Source organism: Lepisosteus platostomus, chromosome 5, assembly GCF_059453375.1.
Source record: "Lepisosteus platostomus isolate fLepPlt1 chromosome 5, fLepPlt1.hap1, whole genome shotgun sequence".
In the NCBI taxonomy this organism is placed as follows: Eukaryota; Metazoa; Chordata; class Actinopteri; order Semionotiformes; family Lepisosteidae; genus Lepisosteus; species Lepisosteus platostomus.
In genome coordinates this window covers 53539987-53555003 of record NC_142615.1, presented here as the reverse complement: position 1 = coordinate 53555003, position 15017 = coordinate 53539987, and the positions used below count along the sequence as shown (strand labels likewise).

Here is a 15017-nt window from a genome sequence, read left to right as displayed (position 1 = left end):
AGTAGTAAGAAAAGAAACACACAGAGACAGTGCTAAAAATATCAGGGTTGATTTTCCTCTTTCTCTTTCTTGAGGCGATCCTTGACATGAACGATTTTGCTCAGAGCACTTGAGCACACAGGATTCGGTTCTCTAGGACAGGTGGAAAGGAACAACCTTCATTAAAGAAAGTAATTCATGAGTCAAGGGGAAGAGTTTTATATTTTGTGCTGATATCAACATGCTAAATAACGTAGAAAACGTGAGTTCATTCCTGAACTTTATACCATGTTATGAGGGGAAAGATCCAGTTTCTAAACTGAAGGCAGATAAAAGGATGATAGTTTTTTTGGGGGAAACCTGCATTTCCATTAATCAAGGTAATAAATACTGATGGGTTCAAGAGCTGTCAAGTGACCGTCCAAATATCTGAAACAGAAGAGTAAATTTGATAATACACACTAAGTACAGAGACACAATATTTACACTTCTATGTCTGCCTGTGCTCAGTCTAACCAGAGAAAAGCTCCTCAAGCAAGTGTTCAGTAGTTCTGGGGCTGTCCTTAAACACCTGCTTACTGTTTAGCTTTATTAAACACCGGAACAGAGTTTCTGTTAATTCCTGTTTCATTCAGAGAATCTTTTTTAAAAAATTGCTGGTGATCTTAGTTTTACATCGGTTTTGGGTCTGTAGTAGAAGTAGTTTTACAAGAGTTAACATAATCATGTTCGAGACGGATCTGTTCCCCGCCCCACCAATTCCCACCAGCCCAAGTCTAGGCAGCCACCTTCCTTCCAACCAGTCCCCCAGGATTCAGTCATCATGAATTTGGAGGAGATAAAAGGGGGCTGCCCCAAACTTTACATTCACAGTCAGTCAGCACCCCCTTGCCGAGGACCTCTGTGCACTGTCCCATCACTGTCCTCAGGCGCAGGCTGATAGTCTCCCATCCTGAGGGTCCGGCTGTCTTGATGCCCAGCCCTCAGTGAGACAGGAAAGGAACAAACCCCACAATGGCAGGCGGGGTCTAGCACTCCTCCGGGTTTTCCTGCCCCCTTTAGGTTGCTCTTCTCCTGTTTCCCGACAGCTTCTGGCTCTGGCGCCCAACACCTCCTGGGCGATGTCCACAGTGGTAAGTTGGTGACCTGTCTTCGCTGCTCTACTGGTGTAACACCGGTGGCCATCTCCTCCTCCCCACCCGATTCCTCTGATGTGGCCTCTGTTGCCCAGCAGGGAGCACCCTTCTGGACGTGCCCACCGGTCTCCTCAAACACAGCATTGACCATGTAGCTGTATTGCTGGTCAGCAAAGCCTATCAGGCCTTCCCCTCCCGGGCCATGGCAAGGTGGCCTGCCATCTCCCCCTGGGACCAGCCGTTCTCCCAGGCCGCCCACTGAAACTGATACGGGAAATAGTCCCCTCTCTGTTGGGTACAAGCCAACTGTACATATCATATACAGATCCTATGCATCTGCGTCTGCATAGGATCCTTACACTGATACTTTTATTCCATATTCTCAAAGGACATTGATCACCAGTGGAGACACTGATCCACTGAAACCCAGTGGATTTCTTTAGTATGAACAGTGGAAACTACATGGATTTAAAACTAAAAACTGGAGGCACTACTTTACTCATAGGGTGATGGAAAGGTGGAACAAGCTACCCAGCCATGTTGTTAAAACTGATACCCTGCTTCCTTTCAAGACACAGCTGGATGAGATCATCTGATGCATTAATTACTACCAAATGGGCTAGATGGGTCTCTAACTCTTCTTTTGTTCTTATGACCAACCACTGGGAGAATTTGCAGAGATGGTTTTGGATAGATTTTATGTTGAAATCAGTTTAGAGAGCAGGGAGTGGGAGTGATGGAGATTCTGGTTTTATTACAGCAAGCAGAAGAATAAGAGGAGCCTGGTCTAGATTATTTAGGTCTTCTTCGGGTCAGAACAGGAACCAAATGTGCGCACTCAGTCCACCTAGATTTAATTTCTAACTGTGGCTGCACCGGTGGAGCCATTCTAGCTCTTGGCACTTAAGGGTGGGACACCTGCTGGGGGAGCTGGCGCATCTCTGAGTCCAACAGGTGCTGTAGGTCTCTGTCCATCCATCCCACCCTAACACCAATGTAACGAATTTGGGTTCTCGGGCTTGTGCCCCAGCCGCACCCAGTTCCTCTCTCTACCACATGGGCGCAAACCATCACTCAACAGGGGTCTTGCCGTCTTCCTCAGCCCGGGCAGCCAACATCCGTGTTATGCGCAGGGGCATATTTATTACAGTATCTTTTATTTATAAGCACCTGCGAATTAAGGTTTTCTAAACAGGGAAAGCAGGGAAAATATATATATTTTTTCCTGTTATGAAATTTGAATGTAAACGATGCAGGACGGAACCATTAGATTGAGGAGGCATGAGATGAGTCTGAATGTGACATTATGAAGAAATCTAAATATTAATTCCGCTCTCTTTCACAACTAGAAACATGCAAACGTAGCTTAAATCGCTCTCACATCCTCTCCTCCGTCTTTTAAGGAAACTATAACAAAAGTAAGACAAAAAAACGACTGATCGTATAAGGGTACTAAAACTTGAGGTAGGAACTTCAAGCGCTCGACGGAAAGATCGTTTATCAAGCATTGCTGTTGCAGATGTCGATATTATTTTATGCATCAGAGCATGTAGATCAGTCTAGTTCTGTCAATCACTACTTTGTTTTAAATGGCTAGTTTATTTTAAACCGCCGGTAGTTTAAAGGAAAGCGTGGCTGCAGCTCTTGGTGTAACTGTTGATCGCGAACTTGAACTCACCTGGGACATGCCTGCAGGTCTGTACAGAATCCACTGATGTCCGCTCTTCTTCTCTGCGGCAATGGACTACTGTATGCTATGGCTATAAGAAACGGAAACCTGCTTCAGAGAAGTAAAGTAAGCTGTTTGTATATTTATAAAAAAATGCTATTGATAACTAGAATATTATTATTATTATTATTATTATTATTATTATTATTATTATTATTATTATTATTTATTATTATTATTACAAATGCTGGACCTCCTTAGCTTTCCAGTATAGAAATACTGATTTGGCATAAAACGTGCAGTAAGTTTCTTATACAGAACATGTGCCGGGAGTGGATATTTTTCAAGACTAGTAAAAAATTTGAAACTGCAACAGGATATCTAACCATCGCGATAACGCTAGGCTATGTGCCATGAAGACCTACGGTTAAGACCCAGACGTCCCGATCAAAACGTAGGCAGAGACATCGATAACCACCTAACCTACCGCTTTGCTCTCTTGCTGACACACCCGCTCCTCTCAATGCATTTAAGCGCCGCTCATCCTCCTCGCTTAGTATTGCGTTTGACTTTTGATCTTCCCTTACTGTTGGCTGTTCATTTAGAGTGTCTTCTTGTTTTCGGACCCCTTTTAGTATTTTTATTTCGTTTCTCGGATTGCGGCTTTGTGTAACATTCGAACTTCTCTGTTTTTTTCCATTTTTGAGCAAATCTTTCGGATTGCGAAATCACTACCGAGGAAGTTTCTGGTTATTGTTCTGTCTACTGAACCCACATAGGATCCATCCTTCGGTTTAGGAAGACTGACCGTAACACCTTCTTTAAATATATATATATATTTCCTTGAGTGGAGACAAAATCAGTGACTATGTTTTTCATGCGTCTGTTGCCGTTCTTGGGAGTTCTAGTGATATTCAATGCAATAGGCTCTAGCCAGAGTTTTCCCAAACGTTTCCGTGAAAGCATTGCCGTTCTTGAAGTGAATTCTATCATAGACTCAAATCCCACCAGCATCTACGAATCCTTCTCTGCTCTGCGGTACACAACCCCGTATTTCCGAGCTTCGGCCCGGGTACTGGTGCCGCCCATCGCTGCTAAGGAGACCTGGACCGTGGGCTGGATTCAAGCGTGCAACCACATGCAGTTTTACAATGAATACGGGGATGAAGGAACGTAAGTACCGCGTTAGCAAGCGAACTGATGTTCTCATTATATATACTGTATATACAATGGCTTATTGGGGCTATCTACTAGACTTCAGTAAGAAATATGTATAGCCCTATAAAAACACGTTTCTGTGTAACCTCTAAGAAATGCTTTACCGCATAAAAACACAAAACTGAAAATGCTCAGCACAACCTGCTACAATATACAGTATCTACAAAAAACGTTTCAGAATCTTTTGACTTCCTACAGCCTGTATAAATTGGTGAACAGACGCAAGTCTGATAACATTATTCTATAGTTCAGGTGGGTAGCTGCGTCAGCATGCATAAGGTGCAAAGGGACAAGTAATACTTTTATTCCATGCTGAAAAAAGAAATTAAACGCAACGTTTCGGCTTTACAAAACGAAGAAACCAAACCGGTTGAACACAGCAAACCCAATCTGTTTTCACAAGTTGCTTGCACTTCTTGCCGCGGGCGAAATAAAAGCTGCTGAGCTAAATAAGGAAAGCTGTAACTATTACGACTGCTCACTGTTCCTCAGGCTGTGACAGGAGATCACACATTGTATTATTATTATTGAGAGACAGGCTCACTGTCTGTTCCTCAGGCTGTGACAGGAGATCACACACTGTATTATTATTACTGAGAGACAGGCTCACTGTCTGTTCCTCAGGCTAGAACATGAGATCACACACTGGATTATTATTATTGAGAGACAGGCTCACTGTCTGTTCATCAGGCTGGGACAGGAGGTCACACACTGGATTATTATTATTATTATTATTATTATTATTATTATTATTATTATTATTTATTATTATTATTGAGAGACAGGTTCACTGTCTGTTCCTCAGGCTGGGACAGGAGATCACACACTGGATTATTATTATTGAGAAACAGGCTCACTGTCTGTTCCTCAGGCTGGGACAGGAGATCACACACTGGATTATTATTATTGAGAGACAGGCTCACTGTTCCTCAGGCTGGGACAGGAGATTCACAGCCGAAACGTTGTGTTTTCCGTCTTTTCCTTTATTCTTTTCAGCATGTAATAAATGTATTACTTGTTCCTTAACATTAGTCTGTGCCTTATGTTGATTGAATGTAGACAGTAAGGGGTGAATTAAACAGGCAGTTATGCTTTACCTTACTTCAAACCCCTCTTACCCACTTTTGAAACTCCATGTGGGTCCTAATGCCCCAGTATAGTGACGGGGACACTGTACTGTAAACAGGTGCCGTCCTTCCGATGAGATGTAAAACCAAGGTCCTGACTCTCTGTGGTCATTAAAAATCCCAGGGTGCTTCTTGAAAAGAGTAGGGGTGTAACCCCGGTGTCCTGGTCAAATTTCCCATTTGCCCTTACCAATCATGGCCTCCTAATAATCCCCATCCATGAATTGGCTTCATTACTGTGCTCCTCACTGATTGCTGATGTGTGGTGAGCGTTCTGGCGCACTATGGCTGCCGTCACATCACCCAGGTGGATGCGGTACATTGGTGGTTGCAGAGGGGAGTCCCCATTACCTGTAAAGCGCTTTGAGTGGAGTGTCCAGAAAAACGTTATATAAGTGTAAGCAATTATTATATTTATTATTATTATTCAACTTATAAGAAATACAGCAAAAGACATTATTCTTTTTTCCTTCTTGTAATTTGCCTGTGCAGGCAGAAATTTTCAGACAAGGCCTATGTACAAAAAATTACACCCAAGTATTTGGTCATCCAAGAGCTGCTTTCCTCCTTTGAGGTAGATCATTAATTGGTGGCTGTGTGGGAGAAAAAGAGTATAACGTACATGAAGGTTCTGTTAAGGAGCAAGGGAAAAGTAACCAGGCACCACATTTAGAATGTTTACTTTACAATTGTAATATAAATTGTACACAGAAATAAAGCAGAATGATCAAATCCAGGGCAGCATGGTGGACTCCAGGGTCTAAGGTTCAGTTCCTGGGGTACTGTCTGTGTGGAGTTTGTATGTTCTCCCCATGTTCACATGGGTTTACTCCTTTACTCCCACAGTGCAAAGTCATGCTGGTTGATAAATTGGCCTCTGGGAAATTGGCCCTGGTGTGTGTGTGTGTGTGTGTGTGTGTGTGTGTGTGTGTGTGTGTGTGTGTGTGTGTGTGTGTGTGTGTGTGTGTGTGTGTGTGTGTGTGTGTTTGTGTCTGTCTGTGCTGTGATGGATTGGCGTCCTGTCCGGGGCGTGTCCTGCCTTGCACTCTCTGCACTGTGTCCCCCACTTCCCTGAATTCTACGTCTAGTGGATAGTATTTGCAGCCCTCTATTTAGTCTTAACTGTGAGGTTAATGTTAACATGGCTCAGTATGGAAGAGCCCAGCTTCACTGTTTGTATAACCTTCTTCCAAACTTCCAGCATGGCACAGCACAGCGCCCCTAGAACCCCAAGCTGGCAGTGCTACTTGAGTTATTGCAGTGTTCTTGTGTTATCGGCTAATTCACAAGTGGTGCACATTTCTTTTGCTGAGTCCTAAATTAAAAAGTTTCATGTGTCAAGACAGCAAACTTTTTGGTTTCACTTTTAGATTTAGTGTAACTATCAGTATGATCAGCTTAAATAAAAGTGAGGTTAATTAGCATTTAGCATGTTCATACTATGCAATATTTATACATACAGTTTATATAATAGAAGTATAGAGTTGCATTCTAATATATTTTTACACATCTTAAGAAATAAAATGGCTGGATTTATTTGTATCTGTTTTTATTTTTGAAAGCTTTCCTCAGTAACTTCCAGTACCTCTTGCTTTGCTGAAGAGTATGAGATTATCAGGTATTTTATATCCTCAGTGAACTGTCTAAGGGATCACTAACAGGTAGTATATTAATCCTACGTGTGCTGTTATTTTCATAACTGCTGTTATGAAATGGTGCTCTGCTTTCACCATTCATAGTTGCCTGTGAATGTTTGCCTTTATTTCAATCATGATCTTTAGCCAGGAACTACTGTAGCTACATGGCTGGAACATGTTCTGGTTGTATTTGAAGGTAAAATAACTGAACTCTAATGACTGTGAAGTGGACCTATCAAAACACGTTCAAAACTGGTATTATTTAGGGGGGGAAAAATTAATGTATCATTTGATGTTTAGTTTCTTAATCAAAACTAATTGCATTCGTCCTACGCCATGGTCAGTTAGATTGAGATGTTTGCAAACTGCTCTAATGAGCTCAGCAATGGTTTCTGGATTAGTACCAAATGAAGGTTAGAGAATTGCTGTGGAGAAAGTGACAAGGTCTATATTAAAACGCCTGAAACAGTGGCACAAGTCAAGATGTGAATATTCTCAGAAATTTCACATTTCCCAGCAGAGTACTTGTTAACACGGTTCTTAATAGATTCAGCACCAGTAGCCTGGACTCAAATTTCCCTCTGGAGAAACCCTTTTGTGTCTCTGAAATGAAGAGTGACAGGGAAGGGATTGAGAGAAATGAGAAAGAAGAAGACGCAAATACAAAGAGACACATATTTAATCTTTTGTTTTTATGTACCTGTAATAAAAAAGGAAATGCTGCTACAGTACATATTCAATCAGTGCTTACTGTAAAGATGTACACAAATGTGTTCTGCCGTACAGTAATCTTTTTATTACCAGGTTGCAGCTTAACCTTCTCTAAATAGTCATATGGAATGTCACTACTATTAGTGACACTGTGCACACTACACGTTGCATTTATAGGATTTGCTGACACTCTCATCTTGGTATACTGTATAAGGAGCTTCTTGTATTCAATGTCCAAGTCCAGGGAACAAATTATTGTCAAAACTGCACTTACCCAGTCCTGCAGTGTTTTGATGCCAGTTAAGATAGGACGGTTTGTCCAAGAGCATGGACAGTGTTAGTTTCAGTGTGGGTGAGCCACTTATCTGACTGACCAGGACAAAGACACTTGTCCAGTTGTCTGTGGTTTGTTTGTTTGTTGAATTTCAAATCAGTGTATTTTCAGCTCAGTGCTCAGCAGTGACCCTTGTCTGTAAACATCCAGTATCTCAATCAACGTTTCTCAAATGCACAACAATACAGTGTGCAGCAGTACATGCCGGCAATGCAATTCCTTTTCTACGAGGGGAGGGGGGGTCATAAAAATGACTAAATTAAGTAACATAGAATATGAATAAGATGAACTCCAACAAAACTCAATATAAATAGAGCTGTTATGTGTCCAGGGTGTATGCAATACATTATGTCCAAGTAGTGCAGTACACCAAATACAAAGAAATACAATGAAAACTGTACAGTATGTCCATGCAGCCATTACAGTGATTTGCTGAAGCTGCAGGTTGGCTATTTAGCAGTCTTGAATGCTTCGATACTAGGATGACTGGGGTCTTGAGAATGGATCTGGACTTCTTAAGACATCTAGCTGAGAAGATATCATGGATGTCTGGTACCTTACAGCCGGTAATGAGCTGCGCTGACTTCACCACCCTCTGTGGTCCTTGGTGCAGTGCGATTTCAGGTGGAGCAGTTTCCATACCAGGCAGTGATGCAGCCAATCAGGATACTCTCAATAGTGCACCTGCAGAAGCTGGCCTGGATATGTGATGGCATTCTGAACATCTTTAGCCTTCGGACAAAGAACAGGCGCTGCCGTGCTGTTTTGACCACGATGTTGGTGTGGTGGGTCCAGGTAAAGTCCTCTGAGATGTTAACTCCCAGGAACTTAAAACTGCTGACCCTCTCCACTGCAGTCCCATTGATATAAATAGGTATGTGATCTCCCTATTGGTTCCTATAATCCACAATAATTTCCTTAGTCTTACTGATGTTCAGAGAGAGGTTGTTCTCCTGGCACCATGCTGCCAGGGTTTCAACCTCCTCCCTGTACACAGACCCTTCACCATCTGTGATCAGACCGATGGCTGTTGTATCATCCGCAAACTTGATGATGGAGTTGAGTTACGCCTGACGACACAATCATGAGTAAATAAGGAGTAGAGGAGAGGGCTAAGCACACAGCCATGGGGGGGCTCCAGTTTTTAGAGTCTGGGTAGAGCATAGAAGGTTTGTGAACCCTTTAGAATTTTCTGAATTTCTACATACATTTGTAAATTTATGTAAAGCATAAGTTCACATACTTTTTCTGACAGACATTTCATGTTGGATCATTTTGATCAATAAATGAATGAAAAAGTATATCCTTTTGTGTGTTATTTGTTTTATTGGGTTCTCTTTGTATATTTCTATGACTTAGATGAAGATCTCATCACATTTTAGGTCAGAATTATGCAGAAATTCAGAAAATTCTAAAGGGTTCACAAACTTTCTAGCACCACTGTATGTTGGTGCCCACCCTCACCACCTGTGGACATCAAGAAGTCCAGGATCCAGTAACAGAGTGTGATGTTCAGTCCCAGGTCCTGGACCTTGATGACGAGCTTTGAGGGCACTATGGTATTGAATGCTGAGCTGTAATCAACAAACAGCATTCTCACTGTCACGCCCCACACTCTCCCTCGCAAACGACGTTACATTCCCGGAACCTCTGCTTCCCAATCTCATCCCTGATTGAACCCAGCACATTCTCACATGCATCAGATTCCTCAAATTCTCACTCCCTAACCAATCATCCAATCACACCCCTTTCCTTTCAGTATTTAAACCCCCTTCGCACACCTTCCCACGCTCACTATTGAGAAGCCTATCTTAGTATTCTCCAGTGCGTGTTTCCTAACCTTTTTGACTGATCTCCCGTTACGAATCTTCTGCTTCTGCCTCTTGACCTCGCCTTCTGGATTTTGCCTTTGAATTGTTTGACTATCTCTTGTTACCGGACCCTTTGCCTCCCTTATCGACCCTGCCTTTGGATTTTGTCTTTTGGATTGTCCCTTTGCTACTCTGTGTCCTGTGGGATTCCGGTCACGCATAAGGATCCTCCTATTCCACGTATTGGTTCCCTGACACTCACATATGTTCCTTTCTTATCCCCTTGTGAGAGGGCAGTATGGAGGGCAGTGGCTATAGCATCCTCTGTTGACCTGTTCTGGCAATACGCAAATACTAATGGGTCAAGTGTATCAGGCAGTGAGGAGGTGATGAATGCTTTGACCAACCACTCGAAGCACTTGATAATTGATGTAAGTGCAACGGGGCAGTAGTCATTTAGACACCTGACTCTGTTTCTTAGGAACGGGGACAATGGTGCCTTTCTTAAAGCAGGAAGGAACTATGTACTGAGCTAGAGAAAGATTGAGTATGTCTGAGAAGACATCTGCCAACTTGTCTGCACATGACTTCAGAACATGGCCAGGGCCAGGAGCCTTGTGTGGATTGGTCTTTTTATAAACTTTTTATAAACTCTATAGTTGTATTTAGCTCTTTTGATGGCTTTCCTGAGGTCGTATCTGGATTTTTTTGTATTTATCCAATTTGCTAGATTTGAAAGTGGCTGTCCTAGCTTTAAGTTTGGCATGTATCTTTCCATTTACCCATGGTTTTTGATTTGGGTATGTGTGAACAATAATCCTGGGAACCATGTCTTCAATGCATTTACTGATGTAGCCAGTAACATAGTCTGCATACAGATTGATATTTCTGGCAGTTCTGTGGAAGATCTGCCAGTCAGTCGTAAGGATAGCAGAGTCCGGAACAGATGGGTCAGGCCAAGTTTCAGTAAGAGCCAGCACGTTGCAGTTCTTGATGTCCCATTGGAAAGAAAGCCTTGCTTTCAGTTCATCCAGCTTATTGTGACTGAACATTAGCAAGAAGTATACTCGGGAGCTGGGCACGATTGCTCCGCTGCCTCAGTATTACCAGAACGCTTGCCCGTTTACCCCTCTTCCTACGACGCCGTCTTCTTCCCAATACAGGTGAGACACCACAGTCCATAGTCGGCAGTAATTATTGGTGTAGATTTAACTTTGTCAGTATTCGATCTTATGTCCATAAGTGTTTGTTGGTCATATCTAATCACCGAGCAAACAGTACGTGCAGTTAGCAGTACAAAAAACAACAAAACGAAATAAACAAGGACGAATGGATGCTCGCAGGACACTTGCAGGACGCCAGCCTTCACTGTCGGCGCCATCTTACTTGCCATTTTACATCTTACTTGTCAGATGCACTAATTTATGTTGTAATGAGCCATATCCATTGGCTAGGTCCAGCCATAGTACTGTTAGTTCCCTATTCCTTTTTTTGCCTCCTTTCTGCACTAATATATCCATGTACTTGTTAAGCAGCATGTAGTCAGTAAGTCATCTTGCCACAATTGCCAGAAAGATCTTTCCTTCCACATTCAGCAAAGATATAGTTCTAAACTGTCCTATGCCCTGGGCATTCTCCCGCTTTGGTATGAAACATACCTCCACTACATGCCAATCTGCCTCTTCTCAATACAACCCTTAAAAGCCTCCATAGCACTCTTGTTACTCTTAGACAGTATTTGCACACTTGACCCAGGTACTGAGGATGATCTTGCTTTCCTGATGATGCTGGTCATTTCCTTCAGTCTCCTGCATATCAAAAACATCCATTGGATCATCAGATTTCAATCTGTCAGCAGCTGTGAGAGCCGTGTCAGTCCCCCAGGCAGTGGTGACTCCATTGGTATCTGTGGGGCCTGTGAAGTGAAAAATAGCAGATAACTCTGACAAGCACAGGTTCCTGCAAGGTTGCTGGGTTATATCTTTCCTGTGCTGGTTTTAGGAGCTGCTGTAAATGCAGGCCTGTTAAACTATGGAGAATCTAAATTGGACGAGGGGGGGATTTAAAAGAAAATAATTGACAATTTTTATTTTTTTGGGGGGGGGAATTACAGAATGTGCAACAACTTCTAAGTGGCACAGTGGTTAGCATTACACCATCTCTGAGTTCAATTCTTAGGGTGTATATAGAGTTGTATCTTCTTATGAATATAGGGAGGGTTTTTTCCCAAAGTCCAAAGACATACTGGTGGATTAGTTGCCTTCTGGGGAAAATTGGCCCTCGTGTGTGTCTGTGTGTGAGGGACTGGTGTCCCATCTAAGGTGTATCCTGCCTTGTGCATTTTGCTTACCGGGATAGGCTCCCCTGCTATTCTGAATTGGATGAAGCAGTTATAATATGTGTGGATAGATGATGGATTTACTTTTCAAAAACGTTCATGGGCATATCTGAACAAATCTTGCCACATCTGAATCACTGGTACTGCAGAGTTTTCCAAAGAGGATGCAGGACTTGTGTGATACCAGTGCGATCCTCTGTTTATTTTTAACAAAAACAGATGCATGGGATATTAAGAATGAGTATGACTTCTGTCAGTTAAAGCCAATACAGGTCAAACAGGTGTATATACAGTGGTGTGAAAAAGTGTTTGCCCCCTTCCTGATTTCTTATTTTTTTGCATGTTTGTCACACTGAAATGTTTCAGATCATCAAACAAATTGAAATATTAGACAAAGATACACAAGTAAACACAAAATGCAGTTTTTAAATGAAGGTTTTTATTATTAAGGGAAAAAAAAATCCAAACCTACATGGCAAACACTTTTTCACACCACTGTATATATATATATTTTCTTGTTAGATGGGAACTCATTTTCCTGCTGGAAAATTCTTCCTTAGTTCTTGCTGTGCAAAAGCCTTGGATATTTTAGGCAAATTCAGGAAGTACCATATGTTATGAGCATCATCAATTGGTACAAGCCACCATTAATGTTTTCAACTACTCTAATCATTTTGACTATTTTTCCTACAGTTCAGTTTGTGTGAGTTTTTGATCCATAAGTGATCAGAATCTTCAACAATATGATCTCAGGAACTCAAAGTAATGATGACCCAATTAGAAACACTATAGTAGCTAATCAATCCAGCCACCATAGACTTGTGTGTTACTATAAAGGGGGAAAGTGTCAAACTTGCACTGTTGCTGTGTTACATGTTGATATGCTGATCTATTAATTGGTGTGTTTTGTTTTAGGTCTAGCTGGGAGATCCCTGATTTAAGGGATGGTAAAATTCAAGCAATAAGTGACTCTGATGGGGTGAACTACCCCTGGTATGGCAATAAGAAAGAGATCTACATTTTCACCGGCCCCACCACGAAGGACACAGAGTTCAACGTCAGCATGGACGACAATTTCAACCCCAGTGTGTCCTGGGGCGTGCCCGTGAGCAACAGCAACCAGCCCCAGCTGACCAATATCCGCAGGGACCAGAGCTTCATCACCTGGCTGGTGGCCATCAACCAGGCCAGCAGGGAGCACTTCATCCTGAAGACCATCAAGTGGAGGATGCAGCTGCAGATCGAGATCGACCCCGGCAAATCCCTGGGCCAGCGTGCCAAGCTGCTGGAGCCCACCGCCCAGGAGCAGCCCCAGATCCTGGCCAGGAACGAGCCCATTCCGCCCAACGCCATGGTGAAGCCCAATGCCAACGACGCGCAGGTCCTGATGTGGAGGCCAGAAACCGGGAAACCTGTGGTTGTTATACCACCAAAACTATAGGGTAGTATATTGAAGAAAGGAACCCCCCCCCCGACCTTTTTTTTAACATCAGAAACATGAATTAAAAAATATAACAAGATGCCCCAAGTGGCAAAGCTATAAACGTCTCCTGGACTTAACAACTGCAACCATTCTACCTTTAGCACAGTGATACCCGGCCCAGTTTAAATTAAATCATTGCAAAAATGGCTAGTATTATTTTTTGCTAAGCATTTTTTTTAACATTATATGAGAATATATACAGTAGGTGTGTGTATATACAAATTTGCACATCTTGTTTCCTGGGATAGGAAGGGTGGGAGAATTGTTTTTTCAAACAGGAAAAAAATAATAAAGAAGGTAGTCCCCTAATTGAGTAGTCACATTAGAAGCTCAAAAAAAAAACTATAATCTGAGTATTTATACTATGCAGTAATTTTGTACCTAAAAGAACCTGAAACTCCAACTGTACTGTTGTAGAGAAAAGAGGCACAGTGCAGTTCAGTGAAGGATTGAAAGAGGTTTATTAATAATGAAGAGGCCTCCCCAAGATCAGACTGTCAGAGTAATCCTATCTGATTTGCTTGCCATTGTTCAAAAGCACCCTTTTATACCGTTATAATCATCTCCTCTATGTACCTAACATGGTATTGGAGAAGCACATATTTTATGATCAATATGTTAAGGGCTAACCGCTGATCCATGCTACAGACTTTCATATATGCAACAACAGTCTGCTTGTTCAGCGTATGTGTCAGATTCTTTTTTTGCAACAACAGGTGTTTGTACAGTGTGTCCTTCGCACAAGCATCTGTTAACTGTATGCAGAAGTGTGCTTTTCCGGTCACAATAGATCCCCATATATATAGGTTTCTCTGTCAGACATGATATACCATTGACAGCAGTGACACCCGAAGAATGCTCCACAGCCGAAACTTGCTTCCTTTCTTCTCTTTTCAGCATGGAATAAAGCTATTACTTGTGATACACCATTGCATGGCTGACATTTGTATTGCTTGTGAGGTTCCCAACAGGGATGCAATTCTAGAAATAAATTTAGAATTGTTATATAAAGGCTGTAAAGTATTACAACTGCATATAATATAACGGTGAGTTTCAGTACAGCAATCAGTTGTAGTAAGCAGTGTCATGCTTTCTGTTTACGATAGATCTTCTCTTACCACGAGTCATTACTTGATCTTTATATGGAATCTAATATGGAATATATCTTTATATGGAATCGTGCAAACTCTCAAAATGCCTTACTTTCTTGTATCTATGCTTATGTGATACTTGTGGAAACACTAAGAAAAATTGAACTGTAGTAGTGTCACCTCATGTAGTGGGTTTTGTTGTAATTCTGTCAAGTTAATTCATTTTTGTCAGTGAACCATTGTAAGCCTAATTTTTTAAGCATTTCCAATAGTGTATTTAGGTACTACTCCTAATCTGATATCCAATAATTCACTTTTGACTGCATTTAATAGATCTCTAGCAAAATTTTCACATGAATAATTGTATTTTTCACTATACCTTGACCTAATGTATTCACTATTTCTACTTAAGCTTTACAGCATGCAAAAAAATAATTTTCTTCATTATCTGCTAAACCCAGACCTTGCAATGCCTGCTGAGCA

The 15017-nt window shown here is 41.8% G+C and overlaps 1 protein-coding gene across 1 annotated transcript; it reads left to right on the top strand.

Moving 5' to 3' along the window:
- The first annotated feature begins 3261 nt into the window (after nucleotides 1-3261).
- Nucleotides 3262-14367, top strand: LOC148669305 (protein FAM78A-like). The gene is made up of 2 exons (XM_088632567.1): nucleotides 3262-3957; nucleotides 12876-14367. The coding sequence occupies exons 1-2, from the start codon at nucleotides 3653-3655 to the stop codon at nucleotides 13399-13401; spliced, it is 831 nt and encodes a 276-aa protein (XP_088488693.1). The 5' UTR covers nucleotides 3262-3652; the 3' UTR covers nucleotides 13402-14367.
- The last annotated feature ends 650 nt before the right edge of the window (nucleotides 14368-15017 follow it).